The sequence below is a fragment of the Anomalospiza imberbis genome, chromosome 17 (genome assembly GCF_031753505.1).
Source record: "Anomalospiza imberbis isolate Cuckoo-Finch-1a 21T00152 chromosome 17, ASM3175350v1, whole genome shotgun sequence".
In the NCBI taxonomy this organism is placed as follows: Eukaryota; Metazoa; Chordata; class Aves; order Passeriformes; family Viduidae; genus Anomalospiza; species Anomalospiza imberbis.
In genome coordinates, this window is record NC_089697.1 from 6,825,708 (window position 1) to 6,847,972 (window position 22,265).

The window sequence follows — 22,265 nt, forward strand, 5'->3', positions numbered from 1 at the left end:
CCCTGCAAACACAGTGGTGTTGCTCGTTCTTTGTGCTGGACTGATCAATCAGGGCAGCTCTGGCTCTGGGCTGGGCAGCCCTGGGGAAATGCATGGCGTGACAGCAATGAGATAGTGATCTCTCTCCCCTGCACGCTGTGTTTCCCCCTCTGAAAATATCAAATCTGGTTGCTCCCCACCACCATGGGTGAGGAACTGTTTATGGCCATTAATTTTCATCAGTCTTAATCAGCAAGATTACAGTGAGGGCATCTTGGAGAAGCTAGGGTGGCTAAACCACCATGGCCTGTGTTTAATGCAGTCATGCAGGTAGGAAGTTGTACTGACTGATTTGGAAAGGGAAGGAGATTCAAGCCCTTCTCCTTTGCTTTGCACTGCTGTGCTTGGGCTTGAGACAAGTGGCTCAGTCACCTCTCAGAGTGGTGGGACATTGACACAGATGTCTCCTGTGTGCTTGCAGCCTTGACTTTAACTTGTCTCCTTGGTTTGTGCTGAAAAATATGCCCCCCAAGTGCAATTGAGAAGACTCTAAACATGTTTATTTGGTCGTTTCTGGTTTGTTGTGGCCCATTTATATTCATTGATGGGATTTTCTGTAGATGAAAGTGGTTGGTTTGAGAATTTTTCCACTAGCTCATACCACTTCAGTCTCTGCAGGAGCACACTTAGTCCCTTTCTCCAGCTCTCTTGTTTCAGTAGCTGTCCCTGCTTTGGTGACCTGAGGGTCATTTAGGTGTTGGTTTTGGCCAGGGCTCCTTTAGGCACAAAACAGGAGAAAACCAGAGTGGAACTTGTGGTCTGTGTAAAGGTGCTTTTGGTCCCTGAGGCAGAGGAGGAGGCGACCTCACTGGCGGGGCTGGAATGAGGAGCTCTCTGTGCTCCCTGCAAACATGGCTTGTGGCTCTCACTGCTGCTCTGTCTCCTCTCACCATGATGGGAAGGAACCAAAGTTCTGCTTATCAACAGCTACATGCTGGAGTGTTAATAGTAAATTTAATGGCAGGTTACAGAGGGAAATAAGCTCCTCTTCCTGATCACAGCATGCAATTTTCCTTTTTTTATTTCTAGAACATGTCTGTTCCATCCTGGCTTCCCTTCTGCGAAACCTGAGAGGGCAGCAGAGGACACGGTTACTGAATAAATTCACAGAGAATGACAGCGAGAAGGTGAGTGCTGAATGTGTCTCAGTCTCTGGGCCACCAGGTTGGGAGGGTTCTTGCTCAGGGTGCCTGGTGCGCTCGCTGAGTTACGAAAAGCCATCCTCGTGCCTGCCTGCAGAGACTTCTGCTGTCACAGACCTTTGTTCTCTCTTCACATTGTATCTACAAACTGCAAAACTGGACATTTAGTGCATGGCCTCCACATCCCCTGTGCTCTTGTTTTCTGGTGCCCTTGCATATGGTAGTAGCAATTCTGTCCTGGGTTTTGTCTGTGCTGGAACCTGGCCGTAGAAGACAATCTGCAGTATTAGATCGTGCTGGCTCTGAAATCAGGATAGTGTGGAAAGGTGCCAGTGTGTCTGGTGAAGCTCTTTTGCAGAGAGTTTAGGAGTTGCTATGGTACACATTTAACATTCTCCACTCTTATCCTAGAATGTTTCATTTTAGTGGTGTTTGCTCTGGGAAATTCTTCCCAAAATATTTACATGGTGGTGGATAGATCAAAGCTTTGCAGAAAAGAAATAGCTTTTGCAAACCAAGGATCCCAAGGGATTTGTAAATTCTGCCACCGGGAAAATACTGGTTCCTTAGTATTCCTCATTAGTGTGTTTTAAAGGTGTTTTTCATAACCTGTTCTACCAATTTTAGATGATTACTAGAAAGGATTTCAGCTGCCCTAACACAGTTCAGAGGAGAGTGGGAGAGCTGGAACATCCAGCACAGATAGACAAGTCCACTGGGGAAGCCAGGAGCCTGGAGGATCACAGCACAGAGAGTGAGCTGGGGGCACATGTCTGTTTGCTGCCATTTATGTGGCACTGATGGGAGCATGTTCCCCATATAGGATGACATCCAAAAGCCTGCAGCCCCAGCCTGCTCATCCAACCAGCGCTTGTACCCTCCTTCTGTAACACATTCCTTCCCGGGAGGGACAGAGCTGCCTGTTCTTTGTGAAGGCTGAAGCTGAGGGGAAAACAAAATTGCAGGAAGGATTAAAGATGATTGCATTGTTCATTTTTCTTGCTTATGTCTCTCTCTTCTGCCCTTGCAGGTTGATAGGCTGATGGAACTGTATTTTAAGTACCTGGATGCCATGCAGGTAGCTGATAAGAAGATTGATGGGGAGAAACACGTATGTATTGCTTAAGTTTTGCCAGGTCATGTCTGTAACACCTCTGCACAGCCATGTCATCTGAACAGGACCTCTGGCTCAGCCAGTCACTGTTTGCAGGTGTGCCCTCATACCTGTGCTCAGTTCCTATTGCCTCACTTTCCAAGTTCCAGGTAACCTCAGATAAAGAGGGCCAAGAATTTCTCTCCAAGTGCTTCTGGCTGTCTCCTAGAGTAAATTTTACTAGCAGTACCTAAGTCTGTCTGTGCTTCAATTTGCCTTCACTTTTACCTGGCTGCAGTCCTGCTTGGTTTGGCAGATGGAGAGCAGGTGAAATGCAGAGAGACAATTACATGATAATGTGTGAGGCCTCCTACCCTGGTCTGCAGAGTTGTGATCAGCAATGAGAAAAGTGTCTGTGTTGATGAGTTGGCTGAGGAGCAGCCAAGGCCTGTGTGCTCTCTGCACACCAGCAGTGAATGTTTGAGTGACACGAGCCTTGGTACTGCACAGCACTTTCTTGGAACTGGAGCTGGAACAGACCTTTTGAAAGGGAACGAGCGGCTGGAGTCAGGAAGCAGCTTGCAGGGCTGTTAGCGAGCTTGGCCAGCTTCCCACAAGATTATCTGTATCAGTGCTGGGGAGGGTGTGAGATTGATTGGCACCGACAGAGAGCAGTGGCTGCAGCTGCCATCCCGCACGCCGCGCTCTGCGTGCCACGGGCAGCAGCCCCCCACCAGGCCCCGACAAACAGCTGCCTGCCCGCTGCCAAGGCTGCTTCTCCGGGCACCGCCAAACATTCCGAGGGCATCGGAGCACTGCTGCTGCTCGAAGAGGCACGGGAGTGAGTGATGAATGGAGCTGCTTTTGCTGCCAGCACTCAGGCTCCATATGGACAGTGGCAGCGTCACCACTGAGCGGTGGCCTGGAGGAAAACAGCGTTTATTCTTTCCTGCTTTCTTTTTGTGCTCTGTCCTTCCTCCTCAGGACAGGGCAAGAAATTACTGGTTTTGGTGTTGGTGTGGGGGTTTTAGAACTCAAAAAACAGATTGGATTTTTTCAGTTGAAGCCTTGTAATATGTTGGAGCTGCTTGTACAGAGCCCTAAAATACCACATGCAGAGCAAGGGTATGTGCCCTTTATCCAGGAACACCCTGGAACAGCCTGCGAACGTTAACATCTGTAGCAAACAGCCAATACAAAGCAGGAGTGGAGGTAATTTGAGTGTGAAGACTCTATTGTGGAAGCTTTTCAATTAATAATACTAACCTATTCATGTCTACTAAATGCATAAGAGAAGTAAAACTAAGGAATGTCAGATTCTCCTCCTGTATCCAAAATAAATGGACCTCAATTCTTTACCTTCTATTAGAACTAATAATAGGATTTGGCAGAAGCCTCTCATGGATGCAACATACTGGCCACAACATGTATAAAATACGATGTTCAGGTTCATTCCTAGCTTGGAACATTTTTGGAGAATTATTGTTTGCTTTATTTTGTAGCATCATCAGATGGTCAGTGGGACATGGGCTCCTGAGGTCTGAAGTGGCTCAGGTGTTTTCCACATACAGAAACAGGCAAAAGCCATCATTCTGTCACATCATGGCACTGTCTGGCTGTGACAGGATTTATGGGACACTTTAATGTTCCTTGTTGTGGCACATGAATCACTGAGGTGGATTGTATGAACACTTTAGAAACCATGCTCTGTCACTGGGGGGCTTTTGACCTTTCCCTTGCAGTAGAGGACATAGTACCCCAAAAATCTGGTATACAGATCCTCACCTTTCTCCCTGCCCCATGGAAAAATGATACTTGGTGAGATTTTACAGGTTCAGCCTACACTGATGAGAGTGAGATCTGAGTCTGATGGACAGAGTATCCTGGTGTAAGTCTTGCATTACAAGGAGTGAAAAGCTGCTTACACAGGGAATGACTGAGTGCTTTATCTTTAGTAGTGCAGCTGGCATAAGAAGCTCCTGCTCATGCAGTTCTCTTCCTTTTTATTTCTTTTAGCTTGGCTTATTTTAGTGATTTGGTTTATAGCCCTGCTTTTCAGCCCATGGCAGTGATGGTAGGGGAATAGTTGAGGGTGGAAGGGAGGGGAGGAATTTCTGTGTTTTGGGGAGGAACAGCTGTAATAATCTGCACCCCGATCTGGACTGTGAAACAGGATGAGATCATTGAACCCCTTCTTAGTGTTCCCCCCTTGTTTGTTTCAGTGGAAACTGTTCAGAAAGGTTCAGAGATGATAACTTGGTGATTATCCTAATTGCCATGGGAAACCCAGGTGCACAGTCCATGAGAGCATTGTCTCCAACACCTGATGCCTATCTTATCACTTTTCTCAGAGTTTTTAGTTAATGAAAATATCTTGTTCTCCTCTCAATTTCTTTAATTATTTCTGTAGGAAACGGTGCAACATCCTGTGGCCTTTACCTTTCTCTAAAATGAGGTATAATTATGGGTGGCAGCAATAGCCTTGATGATCTCTAAAGATGGTAGGAAATGACAAGAGATAGTTTAATATTTTTATAGTTCCACAGAAAATTATGCTCATCAGGTTTATTCAATAAAATATTCTCACTAGACACTTTGTGCTATAATGACTTACAAATTACATGCTAATTGTGGTACAGCTCAGCCATTCCATCCTTGAAAGGAAGAGGTGGAATTCCTAGGATGAGTGTGGTATCCACAGGTAGAGATAACAGGTGGGGATTTGTGTCAGCCCATCCTTTCCGTTTGGTGTGGAAAGACCAAATTGCTTGGAGCTGTGCTGAGGGCAGGACATGATGGCTGTGAGTGTGGCTCTTAGCCTGTGGTCTGAAGGCCCTTCCTGAGCATGTCTTACATCCCTCAGCTCTCCTCAGTAATACAGACAGGAAGTAGTAAGGGGAGAGACTCCATCCTTAGAGTGAGAGACACGTTGTGGAGGTTGTTCTGGTGTGCAGCTATTTGGAACGTGCTCATTTCTGTGCACCTGGATTGGCCTTGCTGTTCCACGTGGTGAGGGTGTAAAACCAGGATCCTGGAGGTGTTCTTTGTTCTTGATCAGTATCCTTTTGCTCTGCCCAGCTGTGCAGTGCATGCTAGAAGGTGAATGATAGGTGAGGAGGGAGGAGTATACAGAAATCTCCTCCAGTGCCTATGTGGAGCAGTGTGATTTTTGGTACATCACTGGCACATCCATCGCATCTTTAGGCTTGGACTCTCTACTTGACACCTCGAGGCCTGTCAGTCCTGCCTCATTAGTGTGAGAGAAGCTCATTTTAGCTTCACAGAAGCCCATCTTATTGCTGTCTTCTCCCATCAGCAAGGGGCATCTCAGTACATATTGCTGGCAGATTAGAAATGGCACCTGAGCGCTCATTTGGAGGCTAGCGACTGACAGCTTTGAAAGAGAGTCCAAGTGGGAAAGGGGCTGCTTGGTACTGTACTGGAGGCAGATTGGCAGATTAGCACTGAAAGGGTGACTGTGAATAAAAAAAAAAAAGACTGTGAAAAGGCACCTTAAAACTGTACTTGTCTTCTAATTCATATCTGCTTAATTTACTGGCACAAAATAATCTTCTCTGCTGAGAGGGGCTGTTAGAGCCGCCACCGCTGTGTAATCAAGACCGCAGCTGCCTGGATCCAGCTCCTGTGATCACCATGCTTGGATCAGAATACAGAGCAGACCTGGCCTTTGTTTCTTGCTCTGGAGATTCAGAGTCCTGGCCTGTGGATGTTTTTCTGCTCAGGAATTTAGCACTGTTGAGCAGAGCAGCCAATAAGCCTGTGTGCAGTGCGGAGTGCGAGCGGTGGTACAGGAGTGCGTGTGTTGTCTTTCTTGAGTGTTCTTTTAGATAATTCAGTCAGTGTTCAGCTCTCTCACTAGCCAGACTCATCATTGTTCAGCTTTAGAGACCAGATTTGAGCCATTTGGCATGGGTTTAGGGTGAGGGAAGTCACTCTGCACAAAATCAGATTTTTCTATTTACTGGCAAGAGCTCACGTGCAAGCTTTGCCCAGTCATGCCTGTGCCCATGGTTTTGAGAACCTGGAGTAAATGACAGTTGTGCATGTGTTGGAGTCTTCAGGATCTGACGCTAAAGCGTCACATCTGAGTGTAGCCAAAGCAGTTGATTTCACAAGACAATTAAGAAGGCACTGGCATCTAAACTTGTTCTTTTACTGACAGACTGGATTTCTAGGAGGAAAGGAGAAGTATTTCACTACCTAAGCTTTCCTCTTCCTTTCAAGAAGAAGTGAGAAACAGCTGTCTAAGTCACTCCATCAGATTTCTATCTGGGGAGCATCCGTTGCCCCCCTCCAGGGAGAGTTACACAGGGCTCATTTTCCTTCTTACACCTAAAACCCTCGACCCATCACTAGGTGTAAGGGCCTGGCTTGACAGAACAGCAGAATTCAGCAGCCTCAGTCAGCTGTGGTGCTGGTGACCGTGGGTGCGTGCCTGGAGCACGTGCGCCCGAGGAGGCGCGTCCTGTGGAGCGTTGCAGGTACGGAGCGCTCGCAGGTGATGGCTCTAATGAGGAAATATTGCTCCGCCGGCGCGCGCCCACCTGCCAGACGGCTGTGGAATAAATCACAGAGCTGCAGCGAGCTCGCGGGGCTGACGAGCTGCTTCCTTTGTTTAAGAACAAAACCTGAAGACAAACCCCAAAATGCAGAAGGTGACACGTGACACAGCTGTTTGGGCCTGTCAGTCCCCATGAGGATGGAGCTCAGGCACGTCCTGGAGCCAGCTCAGAGGAGGCCACTCTGAGCTCGCTGCCAGGTGGCTCTTGGCAGTGTTTTGAAGAAGATGAGCTCTCTGGACATGAGGGATGGAATGGAATGGAATGGAATGGAATGGAATGGAATGGAATGGAATGGAATGGAATGGCCTCTTTCGTTCTTCCTCTGGCTTCCCTCTGGGCAGGTCTTTCTGGTGAAACTCATGTATACAGAGGGAGGATGGATGGTGGGTCATCATTCCCATGGGAGTCTTTGGCTAAAAAACCTTGTCCTAGGTCTGCCCTGGCAGCACCCCTTAGAAACAGCTGGAAGAGCCTGGCTGGGCACGGAAAAGCTGTCCTTGTGCAGTCCTTGGACAGTTTTCTCATATATCAGTCAATCATGAAGCTAGAAGCCCGATAGCTCTTAGAGTGTGCTGGAGTCATGTTCTGCACTGCTGAACAGCACCCTCAGATGGCCAGTAAAAGAGCAGGTTTTGTTCCATTCTGACAAAGGACTTGTAAATCACGGATACATGAGTCTGTTCCATAGTCACACACTCTCACCCCTCAATGTAGAAATGGGATTTGTATGTTTAAATTAAAATTTTGACTTGCAAATGGACACACTTCACGACCAGCAAAGGCAAAACTTCTTCAAAACTGAATGAAATGTTTTGTGAATTTAAATGAATTATTAAAAATACTTCTTCAATGAGAAATATATGGCTGATAATGCTTGGGGGAACAGAACAATTCTTAAGAAACCACAGATTCCACCAACATTTTTTCACTCCTAATGGGAAGTGCTCTGAGAGAATCCTCACACCTTTCCTTTGTGTGGCTTTACAGGACATGGTGCGTCGAGGAGAGATCATAGACGATGACATGGAAGATGAATTCTATCTCCGTCGTCTGGATGCTGGGCTCTTTGTGCTGCAGCTCATCTGTTACATCATGGCAGAGATCTGTAATGCCAACGTTCCCCAGGTAAAACTGCATACAGGGTTGGCAGATCATCTGTGTTTCCATTCATGGTGCAGACAAGGCTCTAAATCTTTGCAAATTCTGCATTGAGTAATTATTTCTCTAATTCCCTTTTGGGGAGGAAGCCTCCTGTTTATTGCGCTTGTGTCCATACAGCTCCATCAAGTTGCAGCAGATAGGGCATTAGTGGGGATAGAACTTGATGTCACTAAATTCATATAATCTGTGTGAGCAAGGTCAGGGTTTGAAATGGAAAGGCCACTGCTGAGGGAGCAGGGGGAAGGGACCTGCTCTCAGGAAGTCTCACAAAAGCACAGATTTTCTTGATCTGTGCAAAATGCTGCATCTCTGCTTCCTCTGTGAATACATTTGGGTTTGTGAATGCATTCTGTGGCTTCTTATTTCTGTGCCATGTGCCTTCTGGGTGATACTGAGCAGATGCTGAAGGCTGCCAAGACTGAGTTGGTTTTTGTGGTGCTCAGGTCTCTGCTTATCCCTCAAAGTGGGAAAAAGTGGGGCTGTGCATGGACGTGTGTTGAAGATCTCTTTCTTCTCTGTCCTACTCCTCATCAGATTCGTCAGAGAGTCCACCAGATCCTGAACATGAGAGGCAGCTCCATTAAAATTGTTCGACACATCCTGAAGGGTGAGTAGAGATATTTTTGTGCAAGTGTCTCATCGCTACCAGGGACAGCTTGGTCATCGCTTTGCAGGATGAGCCTTCACATGTAATTCTCCTTGGCTTCCTGAGCATCTCCAGGCAGCAGCTGAGCAGTGTTCTGAGATCCTGGCAGGGCTGGAATCACCCTGATTAGTGGCGTGCTTTGCTTTGCCTCCGAGTTAGGACACTTGCTGTAGCTGCTGTCAGAGAACTGCACATCACTGCATGCTTCCATCAGCTCCAGCCTGGCTGGAATTCACTGCTGACATTAACGTGAGAGTAAATATTTAAGGGAAGTGTACATGCCTGCTAGAGGGAAGAATAGTGGAGTCTCCTCTTTCATTAACGTGGCCTTGTACTTTGCCATCTGCACCATATTAGTACCCGTGGTGTATTTGTCTTGCTCTTAGTGTCAAATTAATACGGATTATAGCATTAAAGTATCCTCCATAGCTTTAAAATGTAGCTGTTGTGATTTGCAATCCCAGTTTTAAAGTACTGCTTGTTATTTTTAATGATCATGGTGAATTAGAGCAATGCCTATTTGAGCTGTGGCCCTCCTCTGCAGCCTGCTGTCCTTCAGCAGCAGCAGCCAGTGGAACTGGGGAAGAGGAGGGCAGGACTCAGCCGCTTCCCATGGCCCCTCAGAGCTGAAAGGCTCTGAGCAGCAGGGAGCCAGAGCTGCCTGGAGAAGATGCTTCCTTATGGAATGTATCTGCTCCAAAGGGGCTGTGTTGTTTTCAGTGTGAGGAGAGGAGTCTATTTTTCTTCTGGAGGGAAGGGAAGCTTGGCAGCATTTCTGGGATAGTGGGCTGTGGGATGTGTTTCAGTGTTTCTGCTTTCTTTGGGAGCAACAATGTTCTCCTGGGGTTTTCTTGCCCCCACTTCAACAATGGCAGGTACACACAGCTTATTTCCTGCAAAACCTCTTGGTTTTCTCCCTTCTCATATGCAGGAAAAAGGGAATCAGAAGGCTGGCTGGTATGACAAAATTAAGAGTGATTTTCTGACAGTGTGAAATTACTCGCAGCTATAGGCAATCTCATTGGCCCTTGTCTTTAGCCACGAAGTGCAAGTTAATGCCTTCTGGTGAGCAGGGGGCTGCATAGGATGTCTTTTCTGATTTTAGTTATGATACTTGAAAATTCCTGCCTCTAAACTGTCCCTTTCCAGTGTGGAGTATGGCACACGACCGTGTTCAGATTCCCACACTTGCCCTGGGCCGTGTGTCCCTGGGGGAGCTGTCTGCACACCTCACCAGATTAGCACACCTCATGGACATGGCTCTGAGGTGTTGACTTACATACCAAGCTGAATTGGAGGGCAGCTGCATTAAAATTTCATCTGATTCTTTCTTTCCCAGACAGTGACTTGCATTGTGAAACTTTCTCCATGGTTGTATCGGGTGTTGCAAGCTCAGGGTCGTGCTGGGTTGGGTGCTCTCAGCAGCAGCACATTCCCTTCCTGAAGGGGCACATTGGCTTGTTAGTAATGCAGGGATGGGTACAGAATTTGGGCTCTGCCTGCAGCTCTTCCCAACTCTTATACTTGCCAGTTTTAGAGATTTCTAGAGGCAATAATCAAAACCTCAGTGATAAATTTCTTAGTGGATGCTTGTGAAGTCCTGCAGTGGGACCCGGGAGGCAGGAGCAGCACTGGGCTCAGCTGCAGTCTGGGCTCTGAAATTTGAGCATTTCAGTAGTTCCACACCTGTGTCCACATGTGTAGTCAGCACAGATTCACCAGCCTGTAACAGCAGCAGCACCTGCTTCTCTGAAGGAGTCAGTTCCCTGGACACAGCTTCCCAGGGAAGCAAAGGGGTTGGAACAGGGATTTTGGTGGACCCTGCAGTGTGCTGCTGGGATGCAGGGGCCAGCGAGGGGCTTCCAAAACTTCACTGGAGTCAACTGCACAAGACTCTGTTGCAAGTGACTGAGAGATCAGGAGCTTGAGCCTTGGCTGGAATGTTTCCAGGCTACTGCCCAACTTGCTCTCAGGACAGATGAGGACTGGTTTATTTTTACTTTTTGTTCAGTGTTTTGCTCTTGTTCAGTTTTTATTTTCTATTTTTGCATACTAATTAGGTGCTCAGTTTTTAGTTTGATTTTTATGGCCTACATATTCTCCATGTTTCTCTGGCAACCTGACAGCTGATGGATCCCTTGGGGTGGCTCAGAATTACTTACGATGCAAGCAAGGAAGCGAGACTGTTTTCTTATGGTGGAGCTTTCAAGGGGGAGGAGTGGGCAGGGAATAACGGGAGGCTCATTAATGCATTTCTGCAGGCTGACCAGTCCTCCCACACTTCCTTTTTCTGGAAGATCAAACATTTCTTGCAACAGGACAGTTAGTTTATGCTTTGGAAGAAAACAACTGAGTGGAGTGTACCTTGGCTAGAGAGATGTTTTGGGGATGGAGGCTGGATTGGGGATGGCAGCAGTCTCTGTATCTTGGGGAGGTGCCTGGTCTCCATCTGTCATTGGGAACGGAGTGAGGCACAGGCCTCTCTGAGGTGATACTTGGCTCTGGAATGGCAAATCTCCCTGTTCCTCACTGATCAGAGGGACTAGCCATTGATCCTGACTGCCCCAGGAGCTCTGTCAGAGCTGCCCCTGCTGAGCCCCCCCCACACCTGGTGTCAGGTGAGCAGGCACACTGGGAGCTGGGCACGTGGAATGTCTGCTGCACATCCAGCCCAGACCTGTTAGCACAGGAAAACACAAAGGAAGGGTCAATGTGCTCTGAGGATGGAGCTCAGTCTGGCTCATGGTGCCTCCATCTGTGCAGGCTCCAGAGCTTCCAATATCCATTACAAGCCTCAGTATTTCCCAATTGATTTTTACTGTTCTGTAACCATTGTATTTTGTCTAATGAAGCAGAAACCAATCTTGGGCCCTTTCCCTTTGTGTAGCTACAGCAGTGTGTAAGCTCTGGTTAACTGTTGGCAGGGGCAGCTTACATTTGATTTTTTTTTTTAGCAGTCTCAGTGAAGTGGTGGAATTTTAAATAAAAAAGTAAATACATAAAATCTCGGTTGGAGATTTACTTTTTTAAGCCTGATTCTGGGGGTTTTATGTGGTGTCTTCAAGCTGCTAATGCTTCAATTGAGCATTAGCAGCTGTCATAACCCAGTAAACATTCTGCCTTGGAACTGGGGTTTTAGTCTTACAAAGCCTAGATGTTTAGAAGGAGAAATGCTGAGCTTTTGGACAAGATAAGAAGAATTTTTGTCTTGTTTTTGTTTGGGTGATCTCCCAGTACAAAGGAAGGGCAGTGTCATTAGTGGCACTCAGTGGCTGCCTGCTTGTGCCCTAGTCCAAGCAGTCTGAGCATCCTTACAGCTGGGGGCAGAGCTGCTGGCTGTGCCAGGCTTGGAGACTATGGCTGTCCCTCACCTGGGCTTGGAGAGGCCACTGCAGGTGAGAAGTGTTGCCCGTGGGCTGCAATAAACTCCAGCACTCACATCCACTGCGGCTGTTCCAGAGGCACTTACCCTGATGGAGCATGGAAGGGACTGCTGGGGACAGAGCTGGCTCCTCCACCAGCCCCAGTACTCAGGCTCTGGTACTGCCTGAGGGGACAGGGGAGCCTGAGCTAAGTGCCAGCCCTGGCTGGGAAGGGGACCTCATCTCCTGCCTGAGGTTTGGATGCCCAGCGCAGCCCAGAGCATGCACAGCGCAGCAGGGCTGGGCTGCCTCGCAGCAATCAGTCCATACACAGGGAGCTACAAGGAATCTGTCCTTGTAGGAGCTTTCTGCTGCTTTTAAGAGCTGTGGAGAGCAGCTCCTCCACTGAGAGAAGGTGCCCTGAGCTGGTCCCTTTGCTGGGACAGTGGGCAGTTCAGGTTCACCTGCAGCAAACCTCAGCATTACCACCTGCTCATGTTACAGGTGCTGGAGCAGGTTATAAATATTAAAAATATTTTTTCCAGAGGCTTGGCAAAGAACTCTACTGCTTTTACATGGAGAGAGAGAGAGAGAGAGAGAGCGTGTTCACACAGGAGGGAAGACTCCCACATCAGCTAACTTCTGCCTGTCCTCACTGCTTTCAGTGCTCCTGTAACAAAGGCTTTGATGGAGCTCAGAGCGTGTAGCTGTGCTAAATGTATAAATATTAAAGCAAACTTTCTGCAGCAACTTACCATTCAGTGCTGAATACAAGCTGTTCTGTTTGTTTGGAAGAAGGAAAAGAATGCAAGCAGGCGGAGGCAGGGAAGTGCTGTCTGAAGCATCAGCCTGCTCCTGATTCCTCAGATTTGTTCAGCTCCTTGCTTCTGCAGCTCAGAACCTGCTTTTCATATTTTCTTTTTAAACCGTCTTTGAAAATGCAGGTTCTGATTGCAGGAAGGAGGGAGCTGGTAGGGGATGAGAGCTGCCAGCTCCAAATGAATGTCAAGAAGGAGAGCTGCAGAGGGAATGTTTAGTTCTGTGGTGTTTGGCCGCGTGCATGGATGGGCAAGACCGTGGTCAGGGTCTGGTGTCCTCTGCCTGATGACAAGTAGTTTGGTTTGTAGTTAAATCTGAACTGGTGGCTTTTCTTCTGTGTGGTTAAAAGCACTGGGTAGATGGAGGAATTGGGGTCTCCTCAGCAAAAATCCTCATTCAGGATGCTTGGACAGCAGGCAGGCTAAACCCAGAACTGGGAATGATAGACAGTTGTCACAGACCCCACTTGACCTTCCCTGATGACGCTCAGTGTCCAAAGGGACCTGGGAAGCTGGTGATTTGCAGTGATTTTTGGTACTGTTTGCATTTCTTGGGCATAATGCCATGATTCCCATGCCAGGGAATGGGTGCTCCTGGGTGCTGCTGTCTGCTTGGGCCAGAGCAGGGAACTTTCTATGTCTGTCTGCCTCAAAAGCTTTAATGAGTGTCAGCAGGTGTTTGTTATGCAAAGCTTTAACCCTGGGGATGGGCAGGAAAACCATCAATGGACCTTGCATTAATTCCCATTTGGCTGTTTGTGTGGGTGTAGATTCCTCTGTGGTGTCTGCAGGAGTTGCTGTCCTTTGTTGCTGTTGCACTCACAGCCTGTGTCCCTCTGCTCTCTCCCTGCAGAGTACGCGGAGAACATCGGGGATGGGAAGAACCAGGAGTTTCGGGAGAGTGAGCAGAAGCGGATCCTGGATCTGCTGGAGAATTTCTGAGGACCTAGGAGACACCTCTGTGTCTGCCCACAAGGACGTGGCGCCAGTTCTCCCTCCTCCTGCCCCTCCTCCAGCCTCTATTGCACGATGAAAGTGATGTTTCTATGAAACTGCTTCTAAATGGGATTTGGGAGATATTAAAGATAGTTTGCTTTTTTTTTAGTTCCTGGTTTGTTATTTGAGCAGTGTTCTGTGAGTGGGGCTGCAGCTGCATACCCAGCACAAAGCCAGCATGAGGTTCTCACCTTTTTTATCTTTTTCCCTCTAAACCAAGCTGCCAAGGATCAGTGTGAAACAATACAAATGTATATGTGGCAGGGAGGGCAGAGAGGAAGCCTGCATAGCTCGAGAGACTGTTGGCAGGTTATTCCAGCCTGATCCATTAATGAAAATGTACAACCCTTGCTCTGATGGGAACCAGGGAGGCTGAGGTGGTGGTGTGTGTCCAGTTCATCCCTTCTTCAGTTGCAGACAAGATCCAGGAATTGGCCACATCAACCATTCCTGTTAAATCTTCCCAAAGGTGAGTGGGAATTGAAAGTAGGTTCTGGCACAGGCTGGTCACTGTTCCCTCCTGAAGAGGGAAAAGAGGGAATGAGTCCATTGGGGTTTTACCCAGAACTAAGAGTGAGGGGAGGTAAGCAGTGACATGCCCAAATTCCATTGCCTTCCTTTCACAGTCAGCTTTGGGTCTTGGCTGTGCTTGTTCAGTAGAAAACCAGTGTTGTGGTTCCTGGACAGGGAGCTTGGCTCTTGGAGCAGCAGCAAGTCCCTGAGAGCAGAGGCATGGCCCTGCCTGCCCCAGGGGAAGGGGACACAGCTCATTCTCACCACCCTCTGCACCCCAGTGTGGTTTTGGGTGTCATTGTGTCAGACTCCAGTGCTTCCCTGAGCCGGGACTCCCAACTGGGATAGGAAGTAGCAGAGGATATTTTCCTGCATCCTCTTTTCTGCTGCTGAAGTTAATGACTGTCATCACAAGCCATCGTGGCTCCCGCAAGCTGGGCCGTGCCTAATTTAGAGAGATTTGCATGCTGGCAGCATTCATTTTTTATCTCCAAGAAAAATGCATTGTCAGGCAAGCTTAAAGGCTTCCTTCAATCCTGGCTGCACAGGCACTGCTGGCCTGGCACTACTGAACGCTGGTGTTCAGGGCATCAGCATGGAAGTCCTGGCTTCAGCAGCCACAAAGAGCTGCAAAAATACTTTTTTTTTTTTTTGTGCAGAACTTGGCAAATTCCTCATTTCTTTCTTCTATTTTCAGTCTGCTTCCTTAAAGGTGTTTTTTTCCTTTAGCTTTCACGTGTGTTTAGGTTTTTACTTGAGTCTGGGAATTATTCCCTTTCCACACCAGTGGAGTTGTGGTCAGAGCTGGTCTCTGGTTTCCCCTGGAAGAGAACTGGCTGTCCCCTCACACTGTGCTTGTGTTGGAGGAGCTGAGGAGAAAGGGAGGGATAGGAATCTCAGAGAGAGAGTTTGAGCTAGAGCAGAAAGGGGACTTAGTGAATGTGGAGCAATTTCAGGTGAGAAGTGGGTCATGTATCTGGGGGAGAAAAGGGCAGGGAAGGTCTTGAGAAAACTTCAGTAAACTGCCTAAGGGCAAGGTAAGTTTATAAATCTGAGTGTCCATTTTAAACCTGATTTTGCTGTTTGCTGCACATGGGTGTATGCTTGTGATCATTTCCATGCACAGCTGGTGAGCTGCTGCGGGTGTGTGCAGTGCATGATCCCTTCTCTGACTTGGCTCCTCTCAGATGGGGAAAACCTCCTGCAGCATCTGCTGGGAGTGAGATGTTGGTCACTGCCACAGTGGGTTGTGCCAGTGAACTCACTTTGGAAGCTCTCGCAGCAAGGGACAGGGGCTGGAGGAACCAAAAGCGTGGTGGTGTGGTGTGTGGGTTCCCTGGGGAGCAGGAAAGGGTCCTGGCACTGCTCCAGCTGCCAGCAGCCAGTGCTGTCCTGGATCAGGAGAAGGAACAGGCACAGCCTGTGATGGGGCCTGGGCCTCAGCAGCATCCTGTGAGGTGGTGTTCCCTCTGCAGGGCTGGGGACATGGTGCCACCCCTGCACTGTCCATCGCAGTTCTTGGGGCCGTGGTGCTGCACCTGGGGAGCAGGAATGCCTTGCTGTGAATATTGTCTTCCCCAGCTGAAAGAAGAATTTGTGGGATCAGGGAATGGCAGTGTGCTCATCCCACCCAGCCCAGCCACTGTCCTTGTGATGGATGAGGGTGCTCCAGATGTTGCTGAGGAATTTGTGCGGAGATGGTTCCTGCAAATCAGGCTTTTACAAGGTGGATGACAAATTATTCTCTTCTAATTTCCAAGCTCTTTCAGAGGGACAAACCCCACTGCTCCAAAGGAGCCCAGTTGATTTTGATCCTGGTAATCACAGCAGGCCCTGCCATGCACCCACACTCTGGCCCCACACCCCACTGCTGGGAAACATTGGATCCTCTGCCTTGGTCCTTGGGATAGGCTGGGGGTCCACCTGTGCACACTGTTACTAATTAAGGTAATTATTCAGCTTAATGGGCTGCTCTAGCCAGCTCATTTGTGCTGTCATATTGAGTAGCACAGAAAAGCCTTGGAGGTGTGAGGATGGGCACCCCGAGTCTTGGCAGTTGTGGAGAATGACGTTATTGTAATTGAGGGAGGATTAAAACGTGGAGCTAATAACAGATTTCCCTGAGGAAGCATCCACAGGCTGCAGACAGAGGAATTTGTGCCCTGCTTTAACCCTGCTGGTTCTGTGGCCCTGGAACAGCAGCATCGCTGTTGACTTTTGAGTTAAATGTGGATTTTGGGAGAGGATGTGGGATTGGCACTACCCACAGGCAGCACCTGTGGGACTCTGGGCTGCTGCGAGTGGTGGCAGGGACTGGTGGCCTTGGCTCCTCTGTGAGCCCTCATTGTGTTGAGCCACACTCTCCTGCTCACTCTGCTCTCAGAGTACCAGGCCAGCCTCAGGCACAGGGCAGCAAAACATGCAGGGACAGAGACCTCTCCCCATTGTACCCCTCCCTGGGCTGTGCTTTCTTGTCTCTGATTGTAAACAGGTTTGACTAAAGAGGTAAATGAGAAGGTAATTAGAGGGAACATGATGGATGGGGCACTCTGATGGGAAGCAGGAATCTTGCCCTCCAGGAGAAAGGAGCTGAGAGGGTGTTCTTCAGCAGAGCACCCGCAGTGCCTCACGCTTCCCTCTGCAGCAGGATCCCGGGATGCAGTGGTGGGAGCTCTGACCCCTGGGGTTGCCCAAGGCTGCCCCAGGCTGAGATGAGCTGTGGGCAGTGGCTGCTGCAGGCAGGGATGAGCCTGTCACCGGGACATCTGGACTGTGCCAGGACACTGATCCCGGTTCGGTACCAGGTGCACGAGGCTGCTGAGCACCAGAGCACGATTTAAAAGCAGGAAGGCAGCAAAGGATGAGGAAGATGCTGTCCTCAGTCTGTGGGGTCATCAACACCTCTGCCCCATGGAGGTGCTTGCCCCGGTGGGGTTTGGTTGGACTGAGGCCAGGCTGGGCTTGGCTGGGGCTGGGGAAATCCTGTGGTAAGTGTGGGAGAGGGGAGGGAGAGGCATGGTGACACCATCCATGCCGTGGCTGACAGGGTGGGAGTCCCAGTGCTGGCAGTATCAGGGAGGATGGGAGCACTGGTTTCCTCCTGCTGGGAGTGGCAGGAGCTGCTGGCATTTCCCCCTGGCCACGGGAGACAGGCACGGACCGTCCTCACTGTGTGTCCAAATCCATCTTCAGCTGCGCTCCCGGCTGAGCCTCCCTAAATGGGGAGAAATGAGCGTAAATCATGGCTGAGGAACATCTCCTGATATCCCACTGGAGGGACTGAGGCTGTGCTAAATACAGACAGAGGCTGTCAGCACTGGGAACAAACCGTCAGCTGCGAAATAAGTCACTTACACTATTGATTTTTTTTCAATTTTTTTTTTTCTTTTAAGGCCTTGCTCTCAGGGAAAGCTTTTCTCTTGGGGCAGGAAATTATTTGGAGGGGGAAGGGCTGGTTGGTTTGTGGTATTTTTTGTTTATTTTTACATTTAATTTTTTTGGTGCTTAATTGTTTGGAAAGAAGGAACTCTTCCACAATGACAGACACCTGTGATGTTGCTCCTCTCCATCAGGAACCTGGCAGTGAGTTCTGCAGAGGAAGGAGTTAATGGCCTGGAAACGGGCTTGAGTTCTCTGAAGAAATAATTCTTTTCAAGTAATTTTCTTCTGAATTTTATGCTTTGGAGATTTCCCTGTGCAGGGGCTGCTCTGGGCAGAGGCCTTTGAGTCCCAAACCCCCATATGCTGCAGGGGAGCGTTCCTGCTGCTTTTCCCACATCATTCTGGGACTCCCAGGGCTCCCCAGGGTGAGGGGCCAGGGACACAGTGCAGTGACCATCCCAAAACAGGCAGGGGGCCAAAACCACCGTGTGTCCCTGCCCAGAAATGCTCCCACTGCTCTCTCCCAGGCAGGTCGTGCCACTGGGAAGGGCTATGCTGGCAGAGACACAAGGAGCCTGTGGTGGTGCTGGTGTCTTGAGCAAGGTTCCCTCTACCCAAAAACCCTCTCCTGCTCGGTCTGTAATTTTTGATGCTGTTGTGGCTGACGTGGTGTGGGTGGGTGGGTTGTGTTTGCTCACCTGAGCTCCCACTCACTCCCTCCCTGGCCGCTCCCTCCCTGCACCGGGGGATCCCGGCAGGCGCTGCCTCCATGGCTGGCTGTGCCCGGGATGATTTGTGGAGGAGCAGGCTCTAATGTTGCCTGGCGGGAGCATTGTTTTCCTGCAGTGCACGCAGACCTTTGCAAATAATCTAATAATGCAGGAATGTCAAACTTCAGCTGTGGAAGGAAATCCTTTTATACAGGAATTGTCAAGTCTCTAAACAAGTATCAGAAATGAGCTCAGTATCAATGTGGAGGGTGTTTATTCTGCCCGTCAGAGAGATGAACAACCCAATTCACTCTCCCAGGCAGACGCAAATTCGAGCGTTGGCTCCTGGACCTCAGGAGAGCTCAGTGCTGAGCCTCAGGGTGCCCCTGCATGAACCCTTAAAGAAGTGTATTTCAAAATAATGCATGAGGCAGACCCCAGTTCTTCAGCAGCTCGAGGGTTTGGGGTTTTTTTCTTCCATTTGCTGGGCAGCTTTTGCTGTCAAAAGGGAACATGAGGTGTTGGCTTTGGAACGAGCACGAGCAGCACTCAAGAGCCAGCAGGAAGGACCAGTTCTCTTGCTTTCATTCTGGGTGTCCTTGGGCAACTCCAGGTTAGAGCTGTGTCCCCAGGGATGTTCTTTGTGCCCCTCAGGGTCTGGGCGTCTCCCTGAGGCCGATGCCTCATGAGGTGCTGCCGATCTGGCTGACCCCCATCCCTTTCCAGCTCTTCTGAACTCCACTGCACCCTCCAGCTTTGCAGGTTGCCTTTTCCTGATGGACAGGCGTCCCAGGGAATTCACATGCAAACCTGACGGGCGCACGAGCTGTAACCATGGTGGATGTGGTGCCCCTGGGATCTTTGTGGTTTCATTGCATGGAAGTGCCCGCTGCTTTCCTCCATCTGGCGAGTGCCCCCCCAAGCAGAACTGAGCAGTGGGCAGGAACCTGGCACTGACAGAGATAAGGAGTGTTTCATCCTCGAGAGCGAGTCCCCGAGCCCATTCTGCTGAAAGAGAAGCCCTGTGAGGGAGGTGCCGGCTGTTCCAAGCAATAACGAGTGAGCGGATAAGGGACCCGCTACGCAGCGGGTGCCGGCTCGGCTCCGGGAGCCGCTGGCTCTGCTCCCGCCTCTGTGTGGGAGCGACCTCCCCGCGTGTCCCTGTCAGACAACAGGGCTTCTTTGGGGCTGCCTGGCTGCACCCGCAGCAGCACCTGCCCGAGGCCTCGTCACCCGTGGATTAAAATTGAGGAGGAGAACCAAACCTTCCCAACGTGCTTCAGACCGCAGGCACTGGCACTTCCCTGTCTGCTGGGTCCTGCAGAGCCCCAGTACCCGTTTTTCATCCACTGTGATGGCAGAAAATCTACTGGAAATGGGACTTAATTCAGGCTCTGCCTCTGGAGGTGTTCCTGGCTCCAGGAGGAATTTATGCTCTTTGCTTCCTCCTGGCATGGTTTAAATATCTCAGATGGTGCACAGGCAGGTTTCAGCCCTGGAGGTGCAGCTGCATGGCCTCGGCCTCCAGCGGGGGATGTGCTGCCCTTGTGTTGGGGTGCAGGAGCTGGGCTGGAGCCAGGAACCACTGCCCACACCTGGAATGTGCAGTCACCACTGGGTGACATCTCCAGCTCCTGCTCTGGCTACACCTGTGGGTGGGTGCTCACAAAGTGGGGTGCCAAGTCTGGGGGAGCACAGTTTGTAGCTGCCACCTCAGTACGGGCTTGTTTTTATTCCCTTGCTGACCAGTGGCAGAAGATGGTCCCTGGGCCAGACAGCAGCCACGAGACTGGGCCAGTCGCCCAAAATGTGGAGCACACGAGTGCTTGGATTTGCTGCTTCTCCTGTTGCACTTGAGCCTATGCACAAACTCCATCTTTCAGTACATGAACTCTGTCTTTCAGTGCAAGAACCCCCTATTTCAGGTCTTCACAAACCCCATCCCTTCAGTACATGAATCCCTCTGTTTCAGTGCGTGGGTTTTGCCTCCACACATGCCTCTGGGAGATCTGATGCTTTTGCTTTGTCAGGATCCAGCCCAGAGCTCCTCCCTGACCCAGCTGTGTTTGCTCAGCAGCTCCAGGCAGCTTCAGCTCAGGACACCTGAAGTCCTTTGTCACTGCTGCTGTTGCCATCCCAGACTGAGACCCTCCAATCCCAACCAGCCATGGAAACTCCTAAATGCAGCCGGGCATGGCCGTGATGCCCATTTTTCTGTCACTGCTGCTCCCTCCTTCCCTCAGCTTTTAACTCCAGAGGGAGTAATGAACTTGGGCAGAGATCAATGCTCTGCTCTGAGCCAGGCTTTATTCTGACATGCAGCAAATACTGCAGCAGGTACAACTTTTTTTTTTAAATTATTGATTAGTAACACAGGTACGAGGCAGCACAGCTCCTGGCCAGGGACCTGCCTTGCTGGAGGGGAATGGGAAGAATACCCCCACTCTTTCTGGAGCTCTGCCAAGGGAAGGCTGAGGAAATACAGTCAGTATTTTCAAATCCAATTTAAAGAATCTCTTTGCAGCCAACATCTGTCATCTCATGTCAGAAAACACCTGAAATAATCTGATTTTTTTCTGTTTATCTAGAGAGCAAGTAATATCCTTTTGATTGCTCTGTTGCATACAGATACTCTCGTGTGAGTGATGCCTGCTCTGTGCCTCCCCTGGGGCTGAGGCCAGTGTTGAGGACAGCGATACGGCACCACTGGGCCCCTTGGTGAATTTTAGGCTTTTCAGAAGAGGTGTATGAATTGCACAGGTGCTGGTGCTGTGGTTGTGACCTGCTGTGATGTGCAGCTCTGGAAGCGTTGGTGCTGTCGGTGGATTTGGCCTCAGGATTTACGCACCCAAAGGGACACTGGGATCCTAGCGGTTCCATGAAACCCTGCTCGTGTCAGGAGCAGGGTGGCTATGCCACCTCCCTCTGGTGCCACCAGCCACACTCCAGCCGGGCTCTGAGGGTGCATGTGAGCTTGCAACCCACCCCAGCTGCAGGTTTTTCGTTTTGAGACAAGTCTTGCACAGTCTGGGACAGCGATCAGGATACACGTGGGGACGCGTGTCCTTGTTCTTCCTGTAACGTTTCAAAAACCCCTCGAAGAGCCCCCAGCCGGGCCCTGGCACTTGCGGTGAAGCCGGAGCACCGGGCACCGCACCCGCCGGGCACTGCCCCTCCGGCACTGCATCTGCAGACGCTGGGGCCGTGCTGAGATGAACTGGATCGCCCTGGGCTGGGCGGTACTGGGCCGTACCAGACCGAACCGGGCCGTGCCGTGCCGGGCTGGTCGGGCGGAGCCGCGCTCTGCGCCGGGCGCTGTCCCGGGTGCTGAAGCATCCCCGGCCAAGACCGGCGGTGCCCGGGGTCTCGCCCCGCGGGGACCGGGGGCCGGGGCCGCCAGGGAGAAACCTTTCCCTGTGCGGGACCTGTGCGTGCCGCGGGGCTCCGGCCGTGCGGGTGGTCCCGGCAGTGCGGTGCGGAGGGTCCCAGCGAGGCGTGGGAGTCCAGGCGGGACGGGGGGTGCTGAGGGGTCCCGAGTGGGCGCGGCGGTGCCGGTAGGTCCCGGCAGGGCGAAGGAGAGGTCCGAGTGGGGCGGTGCGAGGAATCCCGGCGGTGCCGGCGGAGCGGGGCACTACGGGGGTGTCCCGGCGGGGCGGCACGGGGGGTCCCGGCGGTGCCGGGGGTCCCGCGTGGGCGCGGCGGGTCCGGCCCCGCCCCGCGCAGTTTGGGAATGAACCGTGGGAAAAAAACTTGGGGGGTGCGCGCGGGCCGGGATCCCTCCGCCGGGCGGGGGAGGCTCCGGGCGAGCCGCGGCACCGCCT

The 22,265-nt window shown here is 50.6% G+C and overlaps 1 protein-coding gene and 1 long non-coding RNA gene across 2 annotated transcripts in view; one reads left to right on the forward strand and one right to left on the reverse strand.

Moving 5' to 3' along the window:
* The window catches only part of CTNNBL1 (catenin beta like 1), a 48,099-nt gene extending 34,151 nt beyond the window's left edge, over positions 1–13,948 (forward strand). The window contains exons 12-16 of the mRNA XM_068207682.1: positions 1,069–1,166; positions 2,212–2,292; positions 7,845–7,982; positions 8,553–8,625; positions 13,698–13,948. Of these exons, the coding sequence (XP_068063783.1) occupies positions 1,069–1,166; positions 2,212–2,292; positions 7,845–7,982; positions 8,553–8,625; positions 13,698–13,786 (479 nt within the window). The 3' untranslated portion in view covers positions 13,787–13,948. The remainder of the gene's footprint in view (positions 1–1,068; positions 1,167–2,211; positions 2,293–7,844; positions 7,983–8,552; positions 8,626–13,697) is intronic.
* LOC137484101 (uncharacterized) lies at positions 3,925–7,894 on the reverse strand. Its single transcript, XR_011004748.1, has 2 exons — positions 7,773–7,894; positions 3,925–5,738 (listed from the first exon to the last, which is right to left on the reverse strand). It is a non-coding gene; the product is annotated as an uncharacterized lncRNA (long non-coding RNA).
* Positions 13,949–22,265: the final 8,317 nt, after the last annotated feature.